This window comes from Bubalus kerabau, chromosome 1 (genome assembly GCF_029407905.1).
Source record: "Bubalus kerabau isolate K-KA32 ecotype Philippines breed swamp buffalo chromosome 1, PCC_UOA_SB_1v2, whole genome shotgun sequence".
NCBI lineage: Eukaryota > Metazoa > Chordata > Mammalia > Artiodactyla > Bovidae > Bubalus > Bubalus kerabau.
In genome coordinates, this window is record NC_073624.1 from 152,515,924 (window position 1) to 152,540,070 (window position 24,147).

Consider the following 24,147-nt stretch of genomic DNA (forward strand, 5'->3'; position numbering starts at 1 on the left):
ACAAATTTACCTTTTCGAATTTAGCAGATTTCCCTTTGGGCACAGCAACCAGAGGAACCCTTGTGATTTCTACAGGCCAAAATCGGCGATCAGCAATTCGTTTCTGAAAGCTGCAAATCAAGCATCAGCCCATTAGCATTATATGCAAAAATGAGGTTAGTATAATTAAGGTTAAAATGAAGTATTCCTGGAGAAGGAAATGGCAACCCACTCCAGTATTGTTGCCTGGAGAATCCCATGGATGGAGGAGCCTGGTAGGCTACAGTCCACGGGGTCGCAGAGTCAGACACGACTGAGCGACTTTTTACTTTTACTTTTTACTTAGCAACTATATAACATCCAGCTAAAGACCAGAAGGCAGGTATTCTTTCTGTCCCCTTCTGTGTCCATGTCAGAAGCTTTCTCTACCTCCTTTATACTTTAATAAAACTTTATTACACACACAAAAATAAATAAAATAAAATGAAGTATTCCTCTCTTTAAAAGTAATAGAATACTTATATGCAAAAATTCTTATTTGGTATGTGAATTTTTAAAACCTTCTCATAGTTATAAAATTCCAAAAATAATTATCCTATATTGCTAGGAGAAGCAAATTGTAGTTTTTGAGAGCAGTTTGACAATATGAATCAAAAGTCTTTAAAATGTTCATAGTCCTTGACCCAGAAATTCTACTTCTAGTGATTAATTCTAAGAAATAATCAAACAAGTACGCACAAAGTACAAAATACATTTATTTCTACTGTGAAAGTAATCCCAGTAGGACTTCCAGTGTCACCCTGGACACATAAAGAGCTTGAAAGCTGTCATTCCTGTCCTCACAACAAGAAAAAAGCTGTTCAAATAAAAAATCAATGACTTTTCTTAGATCCACCTAAGAATTAAGTTCTTACGGCAAATCACCACCTTGAAATACAGAGAAACAAGCAAGTACAGAGAAGCACAGCTAAGATTAGCTTACGGCGTCAGAAGCCACTAGAGCCAGTTTAACTGGTAGAAACACTTTAAAGATAATTGTGAAAAACTGCTGGAGGCTGAGAATGAACTAACCAGAGAGTTAAAAACTCCTGGATGCCCACTCTTAGGGAGTCTCCACACTTTCTTGGGGTTTAAATCAAGGAGCTCCATCAGATTCTTATGGTGAAAACAGGAGAAAAATTGTCCTAGCGAGAAAGAAGGGAAAAGTAACTGTATTACAATATGTCCAGAGTGTTCTCTGTAATAAAGGCCTGCTCTGTAAGGGAAACTACTTAACCAGAGTTTTATTTGACCCAGGGAAAGGGCAATTAGACAACTCAAGCCCTATTTAGCCTTCCTGTCTCACATGAGAAGAGGAAGAAAAAAAGATACACTTATGAAGTCACAACCTCGGGACTCAAACTCATTAAAATACTGAGATTTAAACACAGGATTATAGAAAACTTCCTTTCCCCAACACTTTACCACCATTCAACAGGATCCAGTATAATAACAGTGAATTATAAGTGAGAATCTGCAAAACACAAACCCTATTTGGGAAAAAGCTCTGAGCAAACCCAAAGACAACAGGGAAGGAGTAAAAGGACGCTGAAGCCTCTAGCGCTCACAGCTATCGAAAGAATTAAATACAGCCTACCTCCCAACCAGGTTAACATAAAACCTCACCCGGAAAAACCTAATCACCACATTTCTTATTACCCAAAACATAACGTCCAGCCTTCAAAAGAAAAAAACTACAAGAAATGTTAAAAGGCAAGAAAAATACCATCTGAAGAGGCAAAGCTATCGTGTGAACTAGACTCAGATATGACACAGATTTTGAAATTATCAGGTAGATAATTTAAAATAACTGATTAATATGATAAGAACTCTAATGGAATAAGTAGAAAACACGTAAGAACAGATGGGTAATATAAGTAGAGAGATGGAAATTCTAAAGAAAGAATCAAAAGGAAACGTTGGAAACCAAAAACACTAACAAAAAAGAAAAATTAATTTGATGGGCTTATCAACAGACTGGACATAACTGAGGAAAAAAATCTGTGATCTTGAAGCTACTGAGCCAATAAAAATTTTCCAAACTGAAACAGAAAGCAGAAAAAAATTTTTTAAGTACAAAAGAATATCTAAGAACTGTGGGACAATTACAAAAGGTATATAGGAATACCAGAGGGGAAAAAAGTGAGAAAGAAGCAGAAGAAATATTTGAGTCACAATGGCTGCAAATTTTACCAAATTATTGACAGATACCACAGATCTAGAAAGCTGAGAGCACCAAGCATAATATATATATATATATATATATATATATATATATATATATATATATAATCTACACCTAGGTATATCATATTCAACTTGTAGAAAGCCAAAGAGAAATAAAATCTTGAAGTCAGAGAAAAAAAAAACAAACTTACCTATAAAGGAATAAGGATAAGAATTATCTTGGATTTTCTTTCAGAAATCATGCAAGCAAGAAGAGAATGATGTGTAATACTTACAATTCTGAAAGAAACAAACTACCAACTTAGAATTCTGTATCTACTGGAATTATCCTTCAAAGATGAAGGAAAGACAGACTTTTAGTCAAACAAAAATGGAAACAAGTTGTGGCCAGTAAACCTGTCATGCAAGAAATGCTAAAAGTCTTCACAGAAAAAGATATGAGATGGGTCAGAAAATATGGATCCATATAAAGATAGGAAGAGAATCAGAATGAAAAAGATTTAGGTAAAATAAATTTAAATTTTTTTCTTACTTTTAATTAGTCAAATAGATAACTGTTCAAAGTAATAATAGCAAAAAATATATCCTTAATGAAGTATCAGCAAATCAAATCTAACAATGTACATTTATTTTATACACTACAATCAAGTTGGGTATATAGAACTCTGAAATATGTGATCAATTTTTCCAAAATTCTAAAACTGTTCTAAAAATAGCCTATTAATTAAAAAAGATATATATTTTCATTCAGATAATACATACATTGATAATCCTTTATTTCTCACTTCTCCCTAATCACTAGGTCAACCAGAGATTGACAGGTAACCACACAAAACTGTCATGTTCTGCTTTAGTAAGTAAATCCTGATCTGGTATGGGTGACAATGTGTCCAACAAAGCCACTCTTTCCTAAGTCTCCTTTTCTTCGAGAGATGGGCAATGAGATGAAGGAAGGTTCTACAAAAAGGGCTAATACAGCCCGCATGTTTCCTTTTTTAATCCATGAGCAGTTGCCTCTTCCAACTTTCTGCCAGGAATGTGACCGTGCAGGCTAGAGAGCCAATGAGCCATCTCGAACCATGAGATAACCTTGTGTATGGAATGCACACATCAAAGAAGGCAGAGCAAAGAGAAAGAGCCTGCATACCTAATAGTACCTAGAGCCACCACACACACTAGGTCTGACCTTCTTTTATATGAAAGAGAAGAATCCACGTGGTTAAACCACCATCACTAGAAGCCTGCTATTAGTACATGTGGTAGAAGAGACTCTCAGATCACCTTAACTCAATTGTAAGTAAACAAAAGTATAATAAAACATTTCTTCCCACAGTCCCTATTGGTTAGACATACTCCCTCCCTCTTCCTACCTGACCACTGCAGGAGGATCAAGGTAGCAGCGACTTTCCAAGTCCCAAGTAATCCTTTTCTTCATGCATTCTGCTTGGTTCCTAAATTCCCTATCCTATAAAATCATAAGACAGAGACTTTTATTCTCTCAGTATGGCATGGTTGCCTCCAGCTCCATCTGAGGGCATTCTTTTAATGGATTTGATCATAATAGTTTTATTACTACTACTATTACTACTTTAAGTATGACTACTACTAAAAACACTAACACCATCTTAAAGTTTTGAGTACCTTTAGTACACAGAATAAATTACTTATATTATCCTTTTATCAATCCAAGACTAACTGCCAAACATTCATTCACATAACCTCAATCAGTGATTCTCAACCCTGGATGCATATTAGAACTATCTGGAAGCTTTTAAAAACAAAAAATCAAAACTTGGGCATTGGTATTACTTTATTTATTTATTTATTTTTAAATTTTATTTTATTTAACTTTACAATATTGTATTGGTTTTGCCATATATCAAAATGAATCCGCCACGGGTATACATGTGTTCCCCATCCTGAACCCTCCTCCCTCCTCCCTCCCCATACCATCCCTCTGGGTCGTCCCAGTGCACCAGCCCCAAGCATCCAGTATCGTGCATCGAACCTGGACTAGAGACTCGTTTCATATATGATATTATACATATTTCAATGCCATTCTCCCAAATCATCCCACCCTCTCCCTCTCCCACAGAGTCCAAAAGACTGTTCTATACATCAGTGTCTCTTTTGCTGTCTCGTATACAGGGTTATTGTTACCATCTTTCTAAATTCCATATATATGCGTTAGTATACTGTATTGGTGTTTTTCTTTCTGGCTTACTTCACTCTGTATAATAGGCTCCAGTTTCATCCATCTCATTAGAACTGATTCAAATGTATTCTTTTTAATGGCTGAGTAATACTCCATTGTGTATATGTACCACAGCTTTCTTATCCATTCATCTGCTGATGGACATATCATCGCAGCACTGTTTATAACAGCCAGGACATGGAAGCAACCTACATGTCCATCAGCAGATGAATGGATAAGAAAGCTGTGGTACATATACACAATGGTATTACTTTAAAAGTAAATTCTTATACAATTGACCTGGTTAGAGTTTGGCCACCGTCTACCGTTGTTTTAAAAGTTTTCTAGGTGACTGTGATGAGCAACCAAGGTTGAGAACTAGTTATCCAAACTAAAATGGAACATAAAATCTAAATATCTAAAATAAAATATCTAAGTGAAAATATTAATAAAAGTAAAGCATTAATTTTTAGTAATCACAATGATGAGAAAAGACAGTACACAATATTTTTAAAATACTGCTAGCCTTATCTCTGGGCTTCCCAAATGGCGCTATTTAAAATATTTAGAATCAGACGCTAAAATAATTCAACCACTCACTATATAATTACTTCATCTAATGTTTCCACTAATGATTATCAGTTTGTTCAAGACACATTTGCAAATGTGTTTACAGAATTTCCTATGCTCTTGACAAACATATGTTGTAGAAAAATATGAAGGAAGGAACAGAGGGAGAGAGGGAAGGAGGGAACAAAGGAAGGAATATAAAGAATAATTTCAACAACTTAAATGTCCACCAACAGGAGACTAATTCAGCAAATTAAAGTATGTTCATACTATTTCATATCATATAGCAAGTACAAATAAAGAAAAAGAATGAGAATGCTCTTCATATATTTATGTGGGAAAAATCTCCACGATATACTATAAAGCAAAAAAAGCAAGCTGCAGAAGTATGTGAGTATGTCACCATTTGTGGAAAAAAATGATAGGGAAAGAATACATGTAGATATTTGTGTGTATGAATATATGAAGAAAAAACACATTTTTCGTGCTTCCAATATGATTAAGCACTTTATATAATACTCAGTTCGGAGAAGGCAATGGCATCCCATTCGAGTACTCTTGCCTGGAAAATCCCATGGACGGAGGAGCCTGGTGCACTGCAGTCCATGGGGTCGCTAAGAGTCGGACACGACTGAGTGACTTCCCTTTCACTTTTCACTTTCATGCATTGGAGAAGGAAATGGCAACCCACTCCAATGTTCTTGCCTGGAGAATCCCAGGGACGGGGGAGCCTGGTGGGCTGCCATCTATGGGGTCACACAGAGTTGGACACGACTGAAGCGACTTAGCAGTAGTAGTAGTTTAATACCCAGTTAAAAATAAATAAACACTTCACACTTGAAATAAAGCAAAAATAGCATAGTCTTCCTGACAGGTTCTAGTTCTGAAAACAGCAAGACTTTGAACACTTTCTGTAAATCCGGACTCCCTAAAGAAAAACAATTTGATCCCTGACTTTTATTATGTCGATGTCTATAAGCCAGTCTTTCTGGAATCTGACTCCCTTGCGCCCTTTGTGAGGAATCTTTAGGAAACTTTACTTTTCTAAATGTCTTTGCTTCTGAGTCTTCCTTTGACTATGTACTTTTGCTTTATTTATATTCATAAAAAAGTATCTGAAAAGGAACACAAGAAACTATAGTGAAGGTTAACTTTCAGGGTGATGATTGAGGAAGGAATTAGGAAGAAGAGACAAAGACAAGCAGGGAGAAATTAACTGCATATCTCTTAATGCTTTTTCAACTTGTGACTGTATCATAACCTACTCATAAATAAATAAATTGCAAATGAGATAAAGAGTAAAATATGAATTAAATCAATTATTTTTCTTGTTGGACTTAAGTCAGGAAATATTTTAATCAGAATTTTTATAGATAATTGTTTTGACATAATTGTTTTAAGACGTACTGGATGTATATGAGTTACAGTGATTTACAAACTGTAAACATGTTTTATCATATGTCAGTGCACTGAGATTACCACCAAAAAACCATCTAATTCTTTCACCTCAGGGTGGTTGAGTTCCCCTTCTTCTTCCTCATAAGGACCACCAACGATGAAACTATCAGGAATGTTGTTAGCTCCGGGAGCCAGAATGTTGGGAATAGGCCATTTTTTGGGCCTAGGAACAGGTTCTCTTTCCCCTCCAAGCTTCAGAGTTCCATTCTTGAAGAAGATGGGATAGTCCTTCTATAGAAATAAATACCATGTAACAGGAAATTTTGTAAAAGACTATGAAATGGACAAAAAAAGATTACTGAAGTGTCTTTTCAATGGAATATCAGGTATTGTCTAATAGACCCTTCTGTGATTATCTGAGTCTAAAGAGGGGCCTATGTCCTTCATTTGTCTTTGTGCTATTTTATAATTCTGTAATTTATAGAAAATTGATAATAATGCAAATTATTCTTGTCCATAGATAAGCACATGTATTTCGTCCAGTAAAAATATAACTGATTATTGCCCTATGGCTGATGATAAGTTTTGAATTATCAGCAAACATATTACAACTTTCCTGGTTGCTTACCAGGAAAAGGTAAGCAACCTCACCTCTGAACAAATCTGGGTCATTTGTTCAGATTCTTGTTTGAATTGGTTTAATCCCTTTATTTCATTTTATATTTATATGAGAGTCATGCTGTACCTTTTTAAAAATTCTTTTACAAAACAAACGTGACAAAGGCTAAAAATATAAACATTTTTGTATTTGCAATTCATCTAAAATAAATTTGCAACAGAAAATTGGCAAAGTCTATAAATACACAATTTAGAGAAAAGCAAATTAGAAAATCCAACATTTAAATAAAAACATGCTAAATATCATGAATAAGTGAAATGCATATTAAAACCACGAGATATCATTTTAAACCATAGACTGGCAGAGTCAAAGTCTGAAAATATTAAGTGTTGACAGCACTGTAAAGTTAATGATGTTCTTACACATAGTTGATGGAAATGTAATTTGGTATAACTATGGAAAGCAATTTCGTAGTCTATTATAAAAGTTAAAATTGGCATAACCTGTAAGTCAAATATTCTAATTCTTTGGGTTTTAAATTTTAAGTCTTAAGTCTTAAGACTTCTGTGAAGGAGGGGCCTCTACAGGATAGTAGAGTAACAATCTTGAAAATCTGCTCCTCAAAAAAAACCCCAATAATGCTAGCAAAAATTGCCAAAATTAAGGATGTCAAAACCATTCAATATGGACAGGACAGTCTTTCCAAAAAATGGTTCTAAGAAGACTAGTTATTCCCATGCAAAAGAATGAGATTGGTTCTTACCTAACACCATATATAAATATGAACTCAAAAATGGATCAAAGGCCAAAACATAAGAGCTAAAACTATAAAACTGTTAGATGCAAACACAGGGGGAAAGCCTCTGGACATCGTATTTGGCAATGATTTCCTGGTTATAACAAAATTAAAAAATGGATAAATAGAACTTCATCAAAACTAAAAACTCTGGGGCATCAAAAGATACTAACCAGTGTAAGAAAAGGCAACCAACAGAATGGGAGAAAATACTTACAAATCACATATCTGATAAGGGATTAACAGCTAAAAAATATAGAGGACTCCCAAAATGCCAACAACAAAAAGACAAACAACCCAGGTCAGAAATGAGCAAAGGACTTGAATAGATATTTCCCCAAAGAAGATATAAAATGGCCAGTAAGCACATGAAAAGATGCTCAGCATCTTTTAATTTTTATTTCACTAGGGAAATATAAATGAAAAACATAAGGTTTTCTACTTCATACCTATTAAAATGGCTATTATGAAAAAAGAAAATAACAAGAGTTGGTAAATATTGGAGAAATCGCACTGCAGGTGGGAGTGCTAATGGTGACAAGGAATTGGAGATTTCTATACAAAAAGTGTAAAATGGCAATAAAGCAAATGAAACTAATAATGCTTTTTTAGCAAGAAATTTGAAATCTCTTTTAAGAGCCTCAAAAAACCCATACACATCATTCTATAGAAATCTGGACTAAGAAAATAACTTGGAAAAAAAAAAAAGAAAATAACTTGGATGTAAAAGACTATAATATAAAACACCATACAAAATTTACAATATATATGCAAAAAAGTAATCTTTGTACAAATACGACTTCCAAAAATTGTCAGTTTTTAAGTGATTTACATATTTTCCACAATAAATATGTATTTATTGATATAAATTATACAGACTATATGTAACATGTAAACTATACAATTAACATTAATGTATAAAACAGAAGTAAACTTGATTTTTTTGAGCCTAAAAAACTCAGCTGTTAACAGAGCTTGCTTTGAATAAAATCTTAGAAGGTGAGGAAGAGATGGCCATACGAGTGTCTAAATCTGTATAAATATCGCGCTGTAAGTCTTTACCTCTCCAGCTGACGGAACTTGCATACCAACCATGTAGTTCTGCAGCGGCCCTATTGGAATGAAGGATTCAGGCACACAGTAGGCAGCCTCCAATGTGACCTTCAGAAGATTGCCTCCTGAGATCTGGGCTGGGGTCAATAAGGGCTCCGCGACAAATACTTTAACTTCAAGGCTGCACTGCTATAAAAGAGTAAAATTACACAGAAATTTTAAAACGCCAGAAGCCTCCCCAGGTTTTACATTATCTCATTTGAATCTCACATCACTGTTCAAGGTAAGAAGGTCAGGTTTAATTATTTCCATACAGAGGATTCAAATAACTCTTTCTAGGTCCCATAAGTTAGAGATAAAGCCAAGAAGAGAACCTTATCTCAAAGTTAGAGCCCTTTCTTTCTGAGGGCAAGTATGAATACAAATGCATATAGAAGAGGAATCAGAAAGTTTTATACTGATGTTATTAATAGTTGCACATGAGTGAGTGAGATTAGGGTGCTTTTATTGCCAGTCCATATTTTATGATTATTTCTGTAATTTAAATATAGTGCTGAAAAAATTTTATGTTTTTTATTAAATATTTGAAAATCATGTTCTTTAACATATTTCTGTTTTTCAAAGGTGAAAGAGCATTTCTGGCAGCATGCAAAGCTCTAGGAATGATTTTTTTTAGGCTACCAAGGCTACCAAGATTTGGTCATAGCAAACACCCTCTTCCAACAACACAAGAGAAGACTCTACACATGGACATCACCATATGGTCAACACCGAAATCAGACTGATTATATTCTCTGCAGCCAAAGATGGAGAAGCTCTATACAGTCAGCAAAAACAAGACCAGGAGCTGACTGTGGCTCAGATCATGAACTCCTTATTGCCAAATTCAGACTTAAAGTGAAGAAAGTGGGGAAAACCACAAGACCATTCAGGTATGACCTAAATCAAATCTCTTATGATTATACAGTGGAAGTGAGAAATAGATTTAAGGGACGAGATCTGATAGACAAGAGTGCCTGATGAACTATGGATGGAGGTTGGTGACATTGTACAGGAGATAGGGAGCAAGACCATCCCCAGGAAAAAGAAATGCAAAAAAGCAAAATGGCCATCTGAAGAGGCCTTACAAATAGCTGTGGAAAGAAGAGAAGCAAAAGCAAAGGAGAAAAGGAAAGATGTAAGCATCTGAATGCAGAGTTCCAAAGAATAGCAAGAAGAGATAAGAAAGCCTTCCTCAGTGATCAATGCAAAGAAAGAGAGAAAAACAATAGAATGGGAAAGACTAGAGATCTCGTCAAGAAAATTAGAGATATCAAGGGAATATTTCATGCAAAGATGGGCTCAATAAAGGACAGAAATGGTAGGGACCTAACAGAAGCAGAACATATTAAGAAGAGGTGGCAAGAATACACAGAAGAGCTGTACAAAAAAGGTCTTCACAACCCAGATAATCACGATGGTGTGATCACTGACCTAGAGCCAGACATCCTGGAATATGAAGTCAAATGGAACTTAGGAAGCATCACTACAAACAAAGCTAGTGGAGGTGATGGAATTCCAGTTGAGCTATTTCAAATCCTAAAAGATGATTCTGTGAAAGTGCTGCCCTCAGTATGCCAGCAAATTTGGAAAACTCAGCAGTGGCCACAGGACTGGAAAAGGTCAGTTTTCATTCCAGTCCCAAAGAAAGACAATGCCAAAGAATGCTCAAACTACCACACAATTGCACTCATCTCACACGCTAGTAAGCTGCTGCTGCTGCTGCTAAGTTGCTTTAGTCAAGTCTGACTCTGTGCGACCCCAGAGACGGCAGCCCATCAGGCTCCCCTGTCCCTGGGATTCTCCAGGCAAGAACACTGGAGTGGGTTGCCATTTCATTCTCCAATGCATGAAAGTGAAAAGTGAAAGTGAAGTCGCTCAGTCGTGTCCGACTCTTAGCGACCTCATGGACTGCAGCCTACCAGGCTCCTCTGTCCATGGGATTTTCCAGGCAAGAGTACTGGAGTGGGTTGCCATTGCCTTCTCCGCACATGCTAGTAAAATGATGCTCAAAATTCTCGAAGCCAGGCTTCAGCAATACATGAACCGTGAACTTCCAGATGTTCAAACTGGTTTTAGAAAAGGCAGAGGAACCAGAGATCAAATTGCCAACATCCGCTGGATCATCGAAAAAGCAAGAGAGTTCCAGAGAAACATCTATTTCTGCTTTATTGACTATGCCAAAGCCTCTGACTGTGTGGATCACAATAAACTGTGGCAAATTCTGAAAGAGATGGGAATACCAGACCACCTGACCTGCCTCTTGAGAAACCTGTATGCAGTTCAGGAAGCAACAGTTAGAACTGTACACGGAACAACAGACTGGGTCCAAATAGGAAAAGGAGTACGTCAAGGCTATATATTGTCACCCTGCTTATTTAACTTATATGCAGAATACATCACGAGAAACACTGGGCTGGAGGAAGCGCAAGCTGGAATCAAGACTGCCAGGAGAAATATCAATAACCTCAGATATGCAGATGACACCACCCTTATGGCAGAAAGTGAAGAAGAACTAAAGAGCCTCTTGATGAAAGTGAAAGAGAATGAAAAAGTTGGCTTAAAGCTCAACATTCAGAAACCTAAGATCATGGCATCTGGTCCCATCTCTTCATGGCAAATAGATGGGGAAACAGTGGAAACAGTGTCAGACTTTATTTTTTTGGGCTCCAAAATCACTGCAGATGGTGACTGCAGCCATGAAATTAAAAGACGCTTACTCCTTGGAAGAAAAGTTATGACCAACCTAGACAGCTTATTAAAAAGCAGAGACATTACTTTGCCAACAAAGGTCCGTCTAGTCAAGGCTATGGTTTTTCCAGTGGTCATGTATGGATGTGAGAGTTGGACTATAAAGAAAGCTGAGCACCGAAGAATTGATGCTTTTGAACTGTGGTGTTGGAGAAGACTCTTGAGAGTCCCTTGGACGCAAGGAGATCCAACCGGTCCATCCTAAAGGAGATCAGTCCTGGGTGTTCATTGGAAGGACTGATACTGAAGCTGAAACTCCAATACTTTGGCCACCTGATGCGAAGAGCTGACTCATTTGAATAGACCCTGATGCTGGGAAAGATAGAGGGCAGGAGAAGGGGACGACAGAGGATGAGATGGTTGGATGGCATTACCGACTCAATGGCCATGGGTTTGGGTGGACTCCCGGAGTTGGTGATGGACAGGGAGGCCTGGCGTGCTGCAGTCCATGGGGTTGCAAAGAGTCAGACACAACTGAGCAACTGAACTGAACTGAACTGAAGCAGGGGAAGAGATGAGATCATATTTACTTTTAAGTTACTCTGCAAGCAGTGGGGAAGGCAGAACTGGAGGGAAGCAAAGGCAGCTACAAGTCTACTTGTAATGTTCCAGGTGAGAGATTACAAGGTGATAAAGTGTAAGAATAAAGCTAAGAAGAGAGATTCCAAAGGCACTGAGGAGATAGAAAAGGCTGGATTTGGTGGAGGGCCAATTTGCAGATTAGTGTCAGAGTCCAGGTGAGCAGTCATGGAAGTAATATAGATTCTACATATGTCCTATGATTTATGAATGAGTGATGCCACTATCCAAAATAAAATAAAAGGAAGATGCTAAGTTCAGTTTTAAAATGTTGAGTGGAATTTCATTATAGAGAAATCGGTAGGTTATTGTGACATTCTGAAATTCAGGAGAGGGGTCTGAAGACTTTAATTCAGCAGCTCCAGCTCAGACCCGTCTCCTGAATTTCAGAATGTCAGACTTTACATGTGAAATTCATGGGTGATACCCTTCCCCTCAAATTTATGGATGATAGCCCTCCCCTAGGAGTTGAACACAGATCAAGAAAAGAAGGTGACCAAGGACAGAACCTTCATACTAAGCAACAGATAGAGGAAAGAGAGGAGCTTCAGTGGTGAGTCAGATGGTAAAGAATCTGCCTGCAGTGCAGGAGCCCTGGGTTCAATCCCTGGGTCGGAAAGATCCCCTGAAGAAGGGAATGGCAACCCACTCCAGCATTCTTGCCTGGGAAATCCCATGGACAGAGGGATCTGGTGGGCTACAGTTCATGGGGCTGCAAACAGTCAGACATGACTTAGTAACTACCACCACCACCACCAGGGGAAAGAGATGCAATGCAGGAACCTAAGAAGGTATAGTCAGTGAGCTAGAAATCAGAATACCAAAGGGAGGAAAGATTTTTAAGAAAGAGAGACATTGGAGAATATGGTATCTCTGATCAATATGTCTCCGAGAAGATAAGTGACATGTCCGTCAGGTTTCTAATTTGTATTATTGAATATGACAAGGAATACCAGATGACAAATTGAAGTCTCCTTTTCAAGGACAGGTTTATATCATTTTAGTCTCTGAGTCTTAAAAAAACTAGTATATATGCTAATATATAAAATCAGTGAGAACTCTTATCATATATTTTTTCCTTGAGTATATGAAACAATTAAACACAGGAATATTATGAGCAGAGGTCATGAGGACTGGCAAATCATTTGACTAACTTTTCTCCTACAGTGATTTAAAGGAAATCAATAGCACAGAGGCTGGGACACTGGACCAAGGAAGGCAAATTGAGCTCAATTATCTACCTCTTTCCAGCATATGAAATGACAGAAAGATACTAAATGATTATCCTTATCATCAATAAAACAATAATGCTATAACAGCCCAAGAACAAGAAATGCCATCACTGGACTACACAGTTTTAGGAATCCTTGAAAGACAGAAAGAAAATTAAATCAGATCGATCAAAAAAAACTGGAAAAAACAATCATATCCTACAATAAGAGGAGAGAATCACAGCAGAGGTAGGAGTGGATTGTGGCAGAATCCACAAGAAGCAGGAAGGGCCCACCTCAATTGTTAAATGGGGAACTGCATTCAGAATAGTTGGGACAGTTAGGCCTTTCTCTCTCCTTGACTTGTGCGAAACAGAAGACAGCTGTGGTATCTGCTGAAGAGTGAGTGTGTACCTGCACAAGAGTGGTAAAAGGAGAGCCTCAAGAAGCTACCGATGGCAGGAGAAACTGAAACAAAGCCCAGAACACAAACCGGTAGCACAGCCTACCAATTCATGCTTCCCCTCTTGCAGTGGTCAGGGGCAGGCTGCCATGACAGAAACTGCGTTAGGTGCCTTCATGTACTATTTAATTTAATCCACCAGGACATAGTTAAAGAGGTATTTTTATGGTTAAACCTTCCCTATATATACCCCTGGGCAAAGTAACAGATATCTACTCTGTGTCCATATACCCCACCCCACCATTTAATCACACTGGTGGTCATAACTTTTGATGTGTGGACTATGAACTCCTAAGGTAGGATTCTGCCTTATTATCTTTGTTTCCCAGAACCTAGCATGATGTGTACCTGTGAAAAGAAGGAAAGAAGGTGCCTGACGAATTAGACTCAACTAAATTGAACCTTAAGGGCAGACAGTCTTGACTGAACATCAGGCTGAAATGTTGGAGAGTTAAAACTCTGATTACCTTAACACCTGATCGAAAAGGTTCTATGGGCGAACCTGGCACAGGGTGCAGTGGTACCATTGTTTCAAACGAACTTTCTCCTGTGAAAAGAAGCCCAAGTCAAGCCAAAAAAGGAAGAGTTTTGCAGAGATAGCTGTGCTCATCTTTTCATTGCATCTCTCAAATTCATTGAGGGTATTTTTGTACTTCTCTGGAACTAAGTTTTATGAGCTTTGTTATTTCTGCTGTTGAGCAAATCACACATCTGACCTTCCAGTAGAGGAAGAAGGTCCACCACAGCTTGACCAAGAACCATGGTCTTCTCCTCTTTCTGTTTCTTTTCCTTTGGTAAAACTTCAGTCACTGTTACTAGAAAAATCAAAACAAAGAAATGAGAACATGTCTAACTCACAAATCAGATAACCAAGGTGCGACAAAGCACTGTCAAAGAAAATCAAGTTAAGTGAAATGAACTGGAAACTCGAGAAGGCACCATTATTAGCGACTTCCTGTTGGAGATACTGGACCTTCTCAGTGACTTATTAAACTTTTTTCCATGCAAATTATTTTCAAAAAGGATTTTATATCATAATCATGTGCACACATAAGTATAAATTTACTGATACATATGATTATAACAAAGTTTCATGTATTATTCATCCTTACTAGCTCAAAATCCTTAGGTATTTTCTATTATGTTTCATGTATAAGAAATTACTGGTCATGACTCCCTCAATCAATTTTCAGAAAGACTAAAAATCACCATCTGTAGTTTGAAAAACACTGTTCCAGATCTTCCCATATTGCCTAGCATAGGGCTTAGCACACCTTGGAGTAATTTATAGAGCATGCAAGGTATGTACCAGGTTTTTCACTGCAGCATCATTCCTTGTATGTGTTAATATTTATTATGAAAAATTTCAAATATGTAAAAATGAGTAGCACAGATGGTAAAGAATCTGCCTGCAATGCAGGAGACCCGGGTTCAATCCCTGGGTTGGGAAGATCCCCTGGAGAAGGAAACGGCAACCCACTCCAGAATTCTTACCTGGAAAACCCCATGGACAGAGGAGCCTGGTGGGCTACAGTCCATGGGGTCGCAGAGCTGGATGCGACTAACACACACACACAGTATAATGAATATCCCTATAACCATCACGGAGGTTTAACAACAGTTAGCATATATTTGCTTCATGTTTGTGGAAATACTTCCAAGGAAGTTACAGACATCTTTACATTTTACTTCCAAATATTAAAGCATACAAATCCAAAATACGATACTTTCCTACATAACCGCAACACCTCTATCGCATCTAGTAAATATGCATAACAGCATTAAATATAATGCCTTAATGCATCTAATGCCCAGTCAACATCTAACATTTCTTAACTGCCCCAAAATTTATTCTGTAGCTGGTTTGTCTCAAAGGCCACATGTTGCAATTGGCTGTCATGTTTCTTCATGTTTTTTTCATTTACAACCGTCCCTCTTCCCACATACCTTATTTTAATATGGCACTGCTTTCTTGAAGACATCAGGACAGTTATAGAGAATATCTCACCTTCTGGATTCATCTTTTTTCTTTCTCATTGTATTTATTTCTCAATCCTTATTTCCTCTAAATTTAGGTTGTTCTGTCAGCATTGGCAAAGTTAATACAATTTGGTAACATACTTGCCTAAATGTTACATTATTAAGCTCTGTGATCTTGCTAATTGTGAAAATGGAATCTCTGCTTAATTTTATTTCTCGTATTAAATGAGATTGAACATTTTCCATATGTTTAACCGTAAGTTATGTTTATCTGTGAAATTTTCATATCTCTTTCAGATGCTTTGTGGACTTATCTATTAGGTTCTAGGTGTTTTTTTAATTGGTATATAGGAGCTCTTTAAAGGGAAAGTACAGAACAGAACTGCAAATTGTATCTCAGTTGTGATATCTTATAGTTGCTTATGTAAAATGTATTTTGTTTTCCTTCTGTGGCTTCTGCATTAGCAAAATACTTAGATAGGCTTCACTATTCTGTTTATTTAATTATGGTACATACTTTAATTATGGTACATAATTTAATTTTGTACACACATTTTATCCATCTATAATTTATAATTCAAAAGATACATAATTCAAAAAATTAAAAAAAGACACATGTACCCCTGTTCATAGTAGCACTATTCACAATAGCCAAGACACGGACACAACTTAAATGTCCATCGACAGATGAATGGATAAGGAGGATACATACACACACACACACATAACAGAATACCAGATATCCATAATGAAGATTGAAATAAGGCCATTTTCAGCAACATGGATGCAACCAGAGATTACCATACTAAGTGAAGTAAGTCAGAAAAAGAAAGACAAATACCATATGATAACACTTATACATGGAAACTAAAATATGGCACAAAAAAGTGAATATATATGTATGTGTAACTGACTCTTTGCTGTATGGCAGTAACTAACACAACACTGTAAATCAACTATACTCCAATAAAAACTTTTTAAATTAAAAAAGTCCTCATAAGTCAAATTACAGTATATCTTTATGTGAACATTCAAAATGACAATTCTAATTTAAACATATCTCAAGGTTACTAATGTTAATAATCAAAAAGACAAAACAAAACAAAAATAAATAAATAAAATATGGCACAAACGAACCTATCCATAAAACAGAGACAGACTCGCAGACACAGACCACAGACTTGTGGTTGCCAAGGCCAAGTAGGTGAGGCAGAGGGACGGACTGGGAGTTTGAGGTTAATAAGTCAATCTATCAAGTTTAGAATGGATAAACCACAAGGTCCTACTGTACAGGACAGGGAATATATCTAATCTCCTGGAATAAACCATAATGGAAAAGAATATTAAAAAAGAATGCATATATGTGTATAACTGAGTCACTTTGTTTTATAGTAGAAATTAGCACTGAAGGAAAGTTACATGGCTCAAAATAGCCTGGAGCTAAAACTCCCTTTCTGGTCCTCCCAACCATTCTATGCAAAACAAAGAACTCGCAAGCGAAGGAAAAAATGGACATTAAGGTTGATTTCACCCAGCTCCCAGCTAGTCCAGCCCCTGGCCAATCTCCAAAATTCCTTGCCCCAGGCGTTTAAGAGATAACTACTCTGAACAACCTTGGAGAAGAACAGGCCCCCTTAAGACTGTAACTTTCCACATACATGCCTATTTATACTTACTCATTTCTTAGGTTAGTGCAGCAGCTCGCTAATCTGACTGCTGCCCCCTCTCGCCTCATTGAAGGTGATCTGTTCCTGTAAAGTGCCAGTCTCCTTTTTTTTCTGAACCTAGCCTTCTTTAACTCCCTTACCTTACAAGCATAACATTATAAATCAACTGTACTTCAATAAAAATAAATAAATAAAATAAAAAATTTAAAATCACACTATCAAAAAAAAAGGATATGGGTTAAAACAAAATAAAACAAAAAAAGACTTCCACTCCAGTACTCTTGCCTGGAAAATCCCACGGACGGAGGAGCCTGGTGGGCTGCAGTCCATGGGGTCGCTAAGAGTCGGACACAACTCAGTGACTTCACTTTCACTTTTCACTTTCACACATTGAAGAAGGAAATGGCAAGCCACTCCAATGTTCTTGCCTGGAGAATCCCAGGGACGGAGGAGCCTGGTGGGCTGCCGTCTATGGGGTCGCATAGAGTCGGATACGACTGAAGTGACTTAGCAGCATAGGTTTAGGGACAAAGTGTTTCAGAGATAATATTATGTAGCTAGAAACTGTAAAAGTGTGAATATAGAAACTATCCATTTATTTATCCATTCATTCTTTCAACAAATATTTTTGAGCCCTTTTACATCCCAGATATTTCTAGGTGCTAGAAATTCTGAAATAAGATACAGTCTGATTTCAAAAAGTGTCTCCTCTAAAAAGGAAGATAGTTAAAAACTGCAGTATGGTGAATTCTACACCATTCTACAGTATGGTGAATATACAGAAGTACAGATAGGGTTGCCAGATGCCCAATTAAATATGCATTTCAGATAAAGAACAAATAATTTTTTAGTGTAAATATGTCTCAAATAGTTTTTTGCTTTGTTTTTTTTTTTTTTCCCCTAAATCTGACAGCCCTAAATATAAGAATGCAAAGGAAAAGCTTCCAAACCAGCTTAGGAGACCAATACTGCAAAGTCCAATTATATGTCTATTCATTTATGCCCATGGATTTATTTGAGGATTATCTTCATTCTTGTTTGACTGTTAACAGAATTTATTAGTTACTAAATAGTTCTTAAATAATATTTTTAGGGAAATTAAAATGAGTTGTACACATGAATAGATCAAATTATCTATATATCACTGGTCTTGCTTTCAAATTTGGGGTTCTTTTTTTTCATAAAAGAGTATGTTTACTTCTTTCTATGTTATTGCTTACTGTTTCTTCAAAATTGTATAAATTCTCTTTTTTTTTTAATCATATATGTGTTTTATTATCAACCGCTGGAAAGAATAAAGCCAATTTGGAAAAAAGTTTTAAATCATTTAAAAAAGTCCAATTACATGTCAAAAGGTCTTTGATACAAACTGATTAAAATTAGCAGGTCATAGTGACCACTGCCAGAAGCAGGTAAGACTCAAATTATTCTGTGTTATTCCTAGATTAAAAAGGTTAAGATGTGTTCATCTGTCCCAACAAGAGCCACAAAGTACCTCAGAATACCCTGACCACTCACATAATTAATGTATCTAGAATCACAAGGACTTACAGAACACAGGTTTGTGGGCGAGGTCATCTAAAGCGATTCCTCCTCCTTCAGGATTGAACTCAAAGCTGCAAGTGAAGTTGTATTTTGCAGTTCCTTCGGGAGAAACAGTAATTTTTGCAGAGTCTCCCAGAACCACTTGATTGAATTCTGCACGAATAAAGGTAACTGAAGTATCTCCTTTAAAACCTTTCTGTTGACAGAAACATACTTCACAATTATATTCAAATAGAGAATTTTCCCACATCTGGCAACCCATTGTGACTTAAACTGACACATTTTAAACATTTTTTTAACAAGCTATACCACAGATACAAATGGGGGAAGTAGAAAGTCATGGCACCCCACTCCAGTACTCTTGCTGGAAAATCCCATGGATGGAGGAGCCTGATGGGCTGCAGTCCACGGGGTCGCGAAGAGTCGGACAGGACTGAGCGACTTCACTTTCCCTTTTCACTTTCATGCATTGGAGAAGGAAATGGCAACCCACTCCAGTGTTCTTGCCTGGAGAATCCCAGGGACGGGGGAGCCTGGTGGGCTGCCGTCTATGGGGTCGCACAGAGTCCGACACGACTGAAGTGACTTAGCAGCAGCAGCAGCAGCAGAAAGTCATTAAACAAATACAGCTGTAGCTAAATGCAATATTCTATTTAAAGGCCATTAAGTTGGAAGTTTTGAAAAATAAGTTATTGTGTTTATATGATTATAAAAGCACACTGTGGAAATTTTTTATGATTTTATTTTTAATTGGAGTGGAAGTTTCGAAAAAGTGAGGAAAGCACATAGAAAAACTAATTACCTGTAATAATATATTTTCTAGTGTTTTGCTGCTATGTAGATATAGATATATATACACACATTTATATATATACCTTTAAAATAAAGTAGAGATCATTTATTATATCCTGTTTTGGAATAAGCTGTTTGACTTCATAGTACCGAATGAATATTTTGACATTTCATTATTCTTTTAAAGTTTAATACTTATACTGTAGTTTCATCAAATGAAATTAATCATAAGAGAAGCTCTGGAAGAATTCAGATCCTTTTCAGGAGAAAGGAACTGCTGTTTAGGAAAATGAAAACCAGCTGTTTTACCCCCATTAAGTTTAATATTTAAATTGCCAGGTATTTTATGCACACTGACATGACTTGCAGATTATAGACTGACAATAAGGAACACTGAGAAGGAAGTGCCATTACTATGTAAAGCCAAGGGATCTGGTGGGACAGAAATATGCAGAACTCCATTCCTCCCAACACATTCTTCCCCAAGCCACAATAGGATGACTGACGGAGACAAGAGACTGAAGACAAAACTACTTTCAAGAAGAACAAATAAACTAGGGACTTCCAGGATTCCCGAAAATAACTTTACCAAGTCATATCCCTCTGTCACAGTGATCTGCACAGGTCTGCCTGTTGATGACACCTGCTCCATATCGGCGCCTGGGCAAAGTCTCTCTGGTCTTCTTCGAGCTCTGTGAACATAATAAGTGAACCTGTTCCCTTACACTCCACAGCTGCACGACTATCCACATTACAGCATAACCAATACCAGGGGAAAACCTAGGGAAATGCCTTACTCTGGTACTGCTTTGTCCCCTTTCCAATCATTGGTGCCAGACAGGCAGTGCTTTAGGGAGCTAGTCACAAGGATGACTCTGCTGGTTAGTGCTAAAAAATCGTCCTTATACATGTAACTACCCATTAAGAACAAATTATGACAAGGCAGAGGGTAGGAAAGCCATCACCCCACCTCCCATCTCCCACATCCTTCATAGTGGTTTTGGTAGCTTTTTTCTTTTTTTTTTCTGATGTGCAAGACTCCCCTCAAGGGATATTTAATCTCTCAGTTTTAGAAAAACATTTTGATAACAAGAAAGTAGCAACCATACAGAATGTTAGCCCACTGAAAAAAGTTCTGACATTATGTCTTATTTAGTCAAAGGTATTTTCAAATGATTTTACAACACTAAGGACACAATTTCAAAAATAAATTGGATAGCTGTTAAGGAAAAAAAAAAGGTCATATTTTCCGACTCAATTAAAAATGGAACTTAATGCAATTCCAACATTTTCATAGGATATCCTTTGTTAAGTGTGTCTAAGCTGGTGGTACAAAAAAAAAGAGATATATTTCTGTCCCCAAGCTTTGTAAGTATTCTGCCTCTTTCTAACAACTCACTCATTTTCTGTTACCTACAGGTCTCAGATCACTTGTAAAACAGTTATGTCTCCAGGCTGACTTAGGGCCTAAGTGGCCCTGACAACTTTCTTACCAAGTTTATGTTTGAAATGATCTTGTACATAAGTCTCCTTTTTTCTTTTTCAATAGCAGTACACGAATTAGGCCTTCACTAGCCTGACCCTGGAGAAATGCCTAACTTTTCTGGGCCTCAGTGTAACCTTCTGTAAAACAGATATATAACCTGATCTGTTACACATTTGTTGTGAATATCCACTAAAATAGTAAAACTGCTTAATCAATGAAGCACTGCACAAAAGGTGTTATTGACAGGTACTACTTGAGTGCTACTGAATGCTCAATTACTCCTTTAAAGACCAGTAATCTGTCACACATTTCTGCAGCCCCTGAGTGCCTGTCATCATGCCTTGTCGGCAAGAGTCATTAGCAGCATATTTGTTAAATGAGTGCAAGAAATCTGGCCAGCTAAAAGTTATAGTCAAGGGAGTCAGGTGGGGGCTCCTGTTGCCACCGACAAGGTACGCGTTTCTTGTTATCTGCTCAGAAGTTTCAGGAGGGGAAGTCGGATTAGAAATAGATTAGATGCACTACAGTAAATCAACTATACTACAATCTTAAAAATTTTAATATAATAAAACAATTTTTAAATCGCTAAAAAAAAAAAACAACGAAAAAGGAACAGTTTACATGAAAGATGATGTTACTGGCGGTGGTCTGGAGACAGAAGCCCAGTGTGCGCTTATCTTGTGGGGGAATCTCGGCGCAAACCGGGAAGTGGGTTCTGAGTCTGGCTTTGAGTGGGAGGCCTGGGCCTGGAGGGAGAGTCGGGGGCCTAGCGGGGTCGGCAGCTTTCAGGTCTGTATGCGAGTACAATCGTGCAGAGATGCGGCCTGTGGGTTAAGCTGAAGGAGAAGAGACTAAGGTAACGCGGTGTGGCCACAGGGTTGGAGTGGTGAGCCCGAAAAGAGATGATTTTCTAAGGAGTACTATCAGTCTTACCGAACAGCCGCAGAAGCGTTTTTCGCAACTATAGCAACCAATTACTTCTCGCGATAACTTTGCCTCCACAATCACCACAAGTTGATCCCAAGACTCGCGATAACATTGTCCGGGGGAAGAAAGAAAGATAGGGGCGCCAGGTGAGATTCTGCGCGTGCGCCCTGGAAACCTTGCGCCTGAGGCACGACCTCCGTGTCTGGCTGGGGTTTCGTATTTTCGTAGATGCCACTTTCCCTTATCCAGGGTGTTGGCTAAGTACAAAGTTTTCCAATTTCGAGTTTGCTTTCTCGACTCCTTTCTTTCAATAGTGAAAGTTTAATTTCACTATTGAAATTCGTGTATTTCACACACGAAGGTCGTGTCCGACTCTTCGCGACCCCATGGACTGTAGCCTGCAGGCTTCTCCGTCCATGGGATTTTCCAGGCAAGAGTACTGGAGTGGGTTGCCATTTCCTTTCTTTCCATAACCCTCCATAAATAGACAAACCAAAAGGAAATTTATTTAAAGATAAAAATCTTTATTAAACGATTTTGAAAACAGATAATTTAAGTCTTTATCCGTGAAAAATGCAGCTAAGACAATATTTGCAAAATAAGTGCCTCACACATTGTTGGGAAGAATGCAAAACCACTCTGCTTCTAGTGCGCAATATTTACACAATAAACAGACTCCAAGTATATGATGTTAATGGAAAAATTTAATACATTTGAAATTCAGCATTACCTCAGAGTTGGAAAGGCAAAATACAATAGCAAAAACCTGGAAACAACCCAAAGGAAGAGAGGATGAATACACTGATAATATATTTAAAAAATCGCATATTACAAAGCAGTCGAAATGAATGAACTATAGCTATTCACCGTGTGGATGAATCTTAGCAGTATACATACTTTAAAATGTTACACTGTTAGGAGCCACTTGAGGGGGGCTACTGGCCAGATCAGACAATTTGCACATCAAAGTAAACAATAATAATGGATTACAATCTGTTGAATAAGATAGGAATACACAAGTTCACATTGATATAATGAAGAGAAAGGAAAGCTCTTTATAGCAGTTGAATGCCAATCCAATAATGGAGAGGAAATGATTGAAATAGAGAATTACCACTTGGCACCAACTATAGAAGTGGATGATTTAGACAGGAGTCTTCAGTGCTAAGGCTGGTATGTGGAGATTTGATAAGGAGTAGTTTACTGGCATGATTTTGGAATACTAATCAATTACAAAGGAAAAAACAGTGAATTTAAGAAGCCAGCATGATCAAGTGATCAAAGTTAACATCACCAGTGTGGGGACGAGTCTACATTTTATGCCTCCTGATGAGACTCACTGAGAAAAGCAAAGCATCATTTTGTGGTATTCCTACAGACAAAGGACCCAGGTTGCAAGCCATCCTATAATAAAAGCTTGTACCTTTTAATACAACTGTAAAGCTACAAAAGACTGGCAACTCTTCCAGATTAAAGGAGTCTGAAAATACGAAAATATATGCAGTACGTATTTCTGTATAGGATGTTGACCCAGAAATGAAGAGAGACATTGTTAGGCTAGTGGGCAAAATTTGAATAGGCTTAATAGATTGGGTGGTAGTGTTCTACCAATATTGATTTACTGATGTGGAAGATTGTTTGCCATTATGTAGAAGAGTGACCCTGTTCAGGGGAAAACACCCGCTGGAGTGTTTAGGAGTGATGGGACAGCATGACTGCAGTTTGCTCTCTCAACCCACCAACAGTTCAAATAAAGACTAATAACAAAAGACATATGCACGCACACACACACTCAGAGTAAGCAATGAACCAATAAAATGTTAACTGTATGAGAATCTAGGTAAAGAGGACATGGGAGTTCTTTGTACTGTC

General features: G+C 37.4%; 1 protein-coding gene across 1 annotated transcript in view; it reads right to left on the reverse strand.

The window, feature by feature from the left end:
• The window catches only part of CFAP70 (cilia and flagella associated protein 70), a 76,426-nt gene extending 53,771 nt beyond the window's left edge, over positions 1-22,655 (reverse strand). Inside the window, exons 1-10 of the mRNA XM_055535595.1 lie at positions 22,282-22,655; positions 21,970-22,199; positions 20,452-20,554; positions 19,077-19,266; positions 14,595-14,693; positions 14,346-14,425; positions 8,845-9,024; positions 6,476-6,658; positions 3,576-3,670; positions 11-110 (exon numbers count right to left, since the gene is read on the reverse strand). Of these exons, the coding sequence (XP_055391570.1) occupies positions 11-110; positions 3,576-3,670; positions 6,476-6,658; positions 8,845-9,024; positions 14,346-14,425; positions 14,595-14,693; positions 19,077-19,266; positions 20,452-20,514 (990 nt within the window). The 5' untranslated portion in view covers positions 20,515-20,554; positions 21,970-22,199; positions 22,282-22,655. The remainder of the gene's footprint in view (positions 1-10; positions 111-3,575; positions 3,671-6,475; positions 6,659-8,844; positions 9,025-14,345; positions 14,426-14,594; positions 14,694-19,076; positions 19,267-20,451; positions 20,555-21,969; positions 22,200-22,281) is intronic.
• Between the last annotated feature and the right edge of the window lie 1,492 nt (positions 22,656-24,147).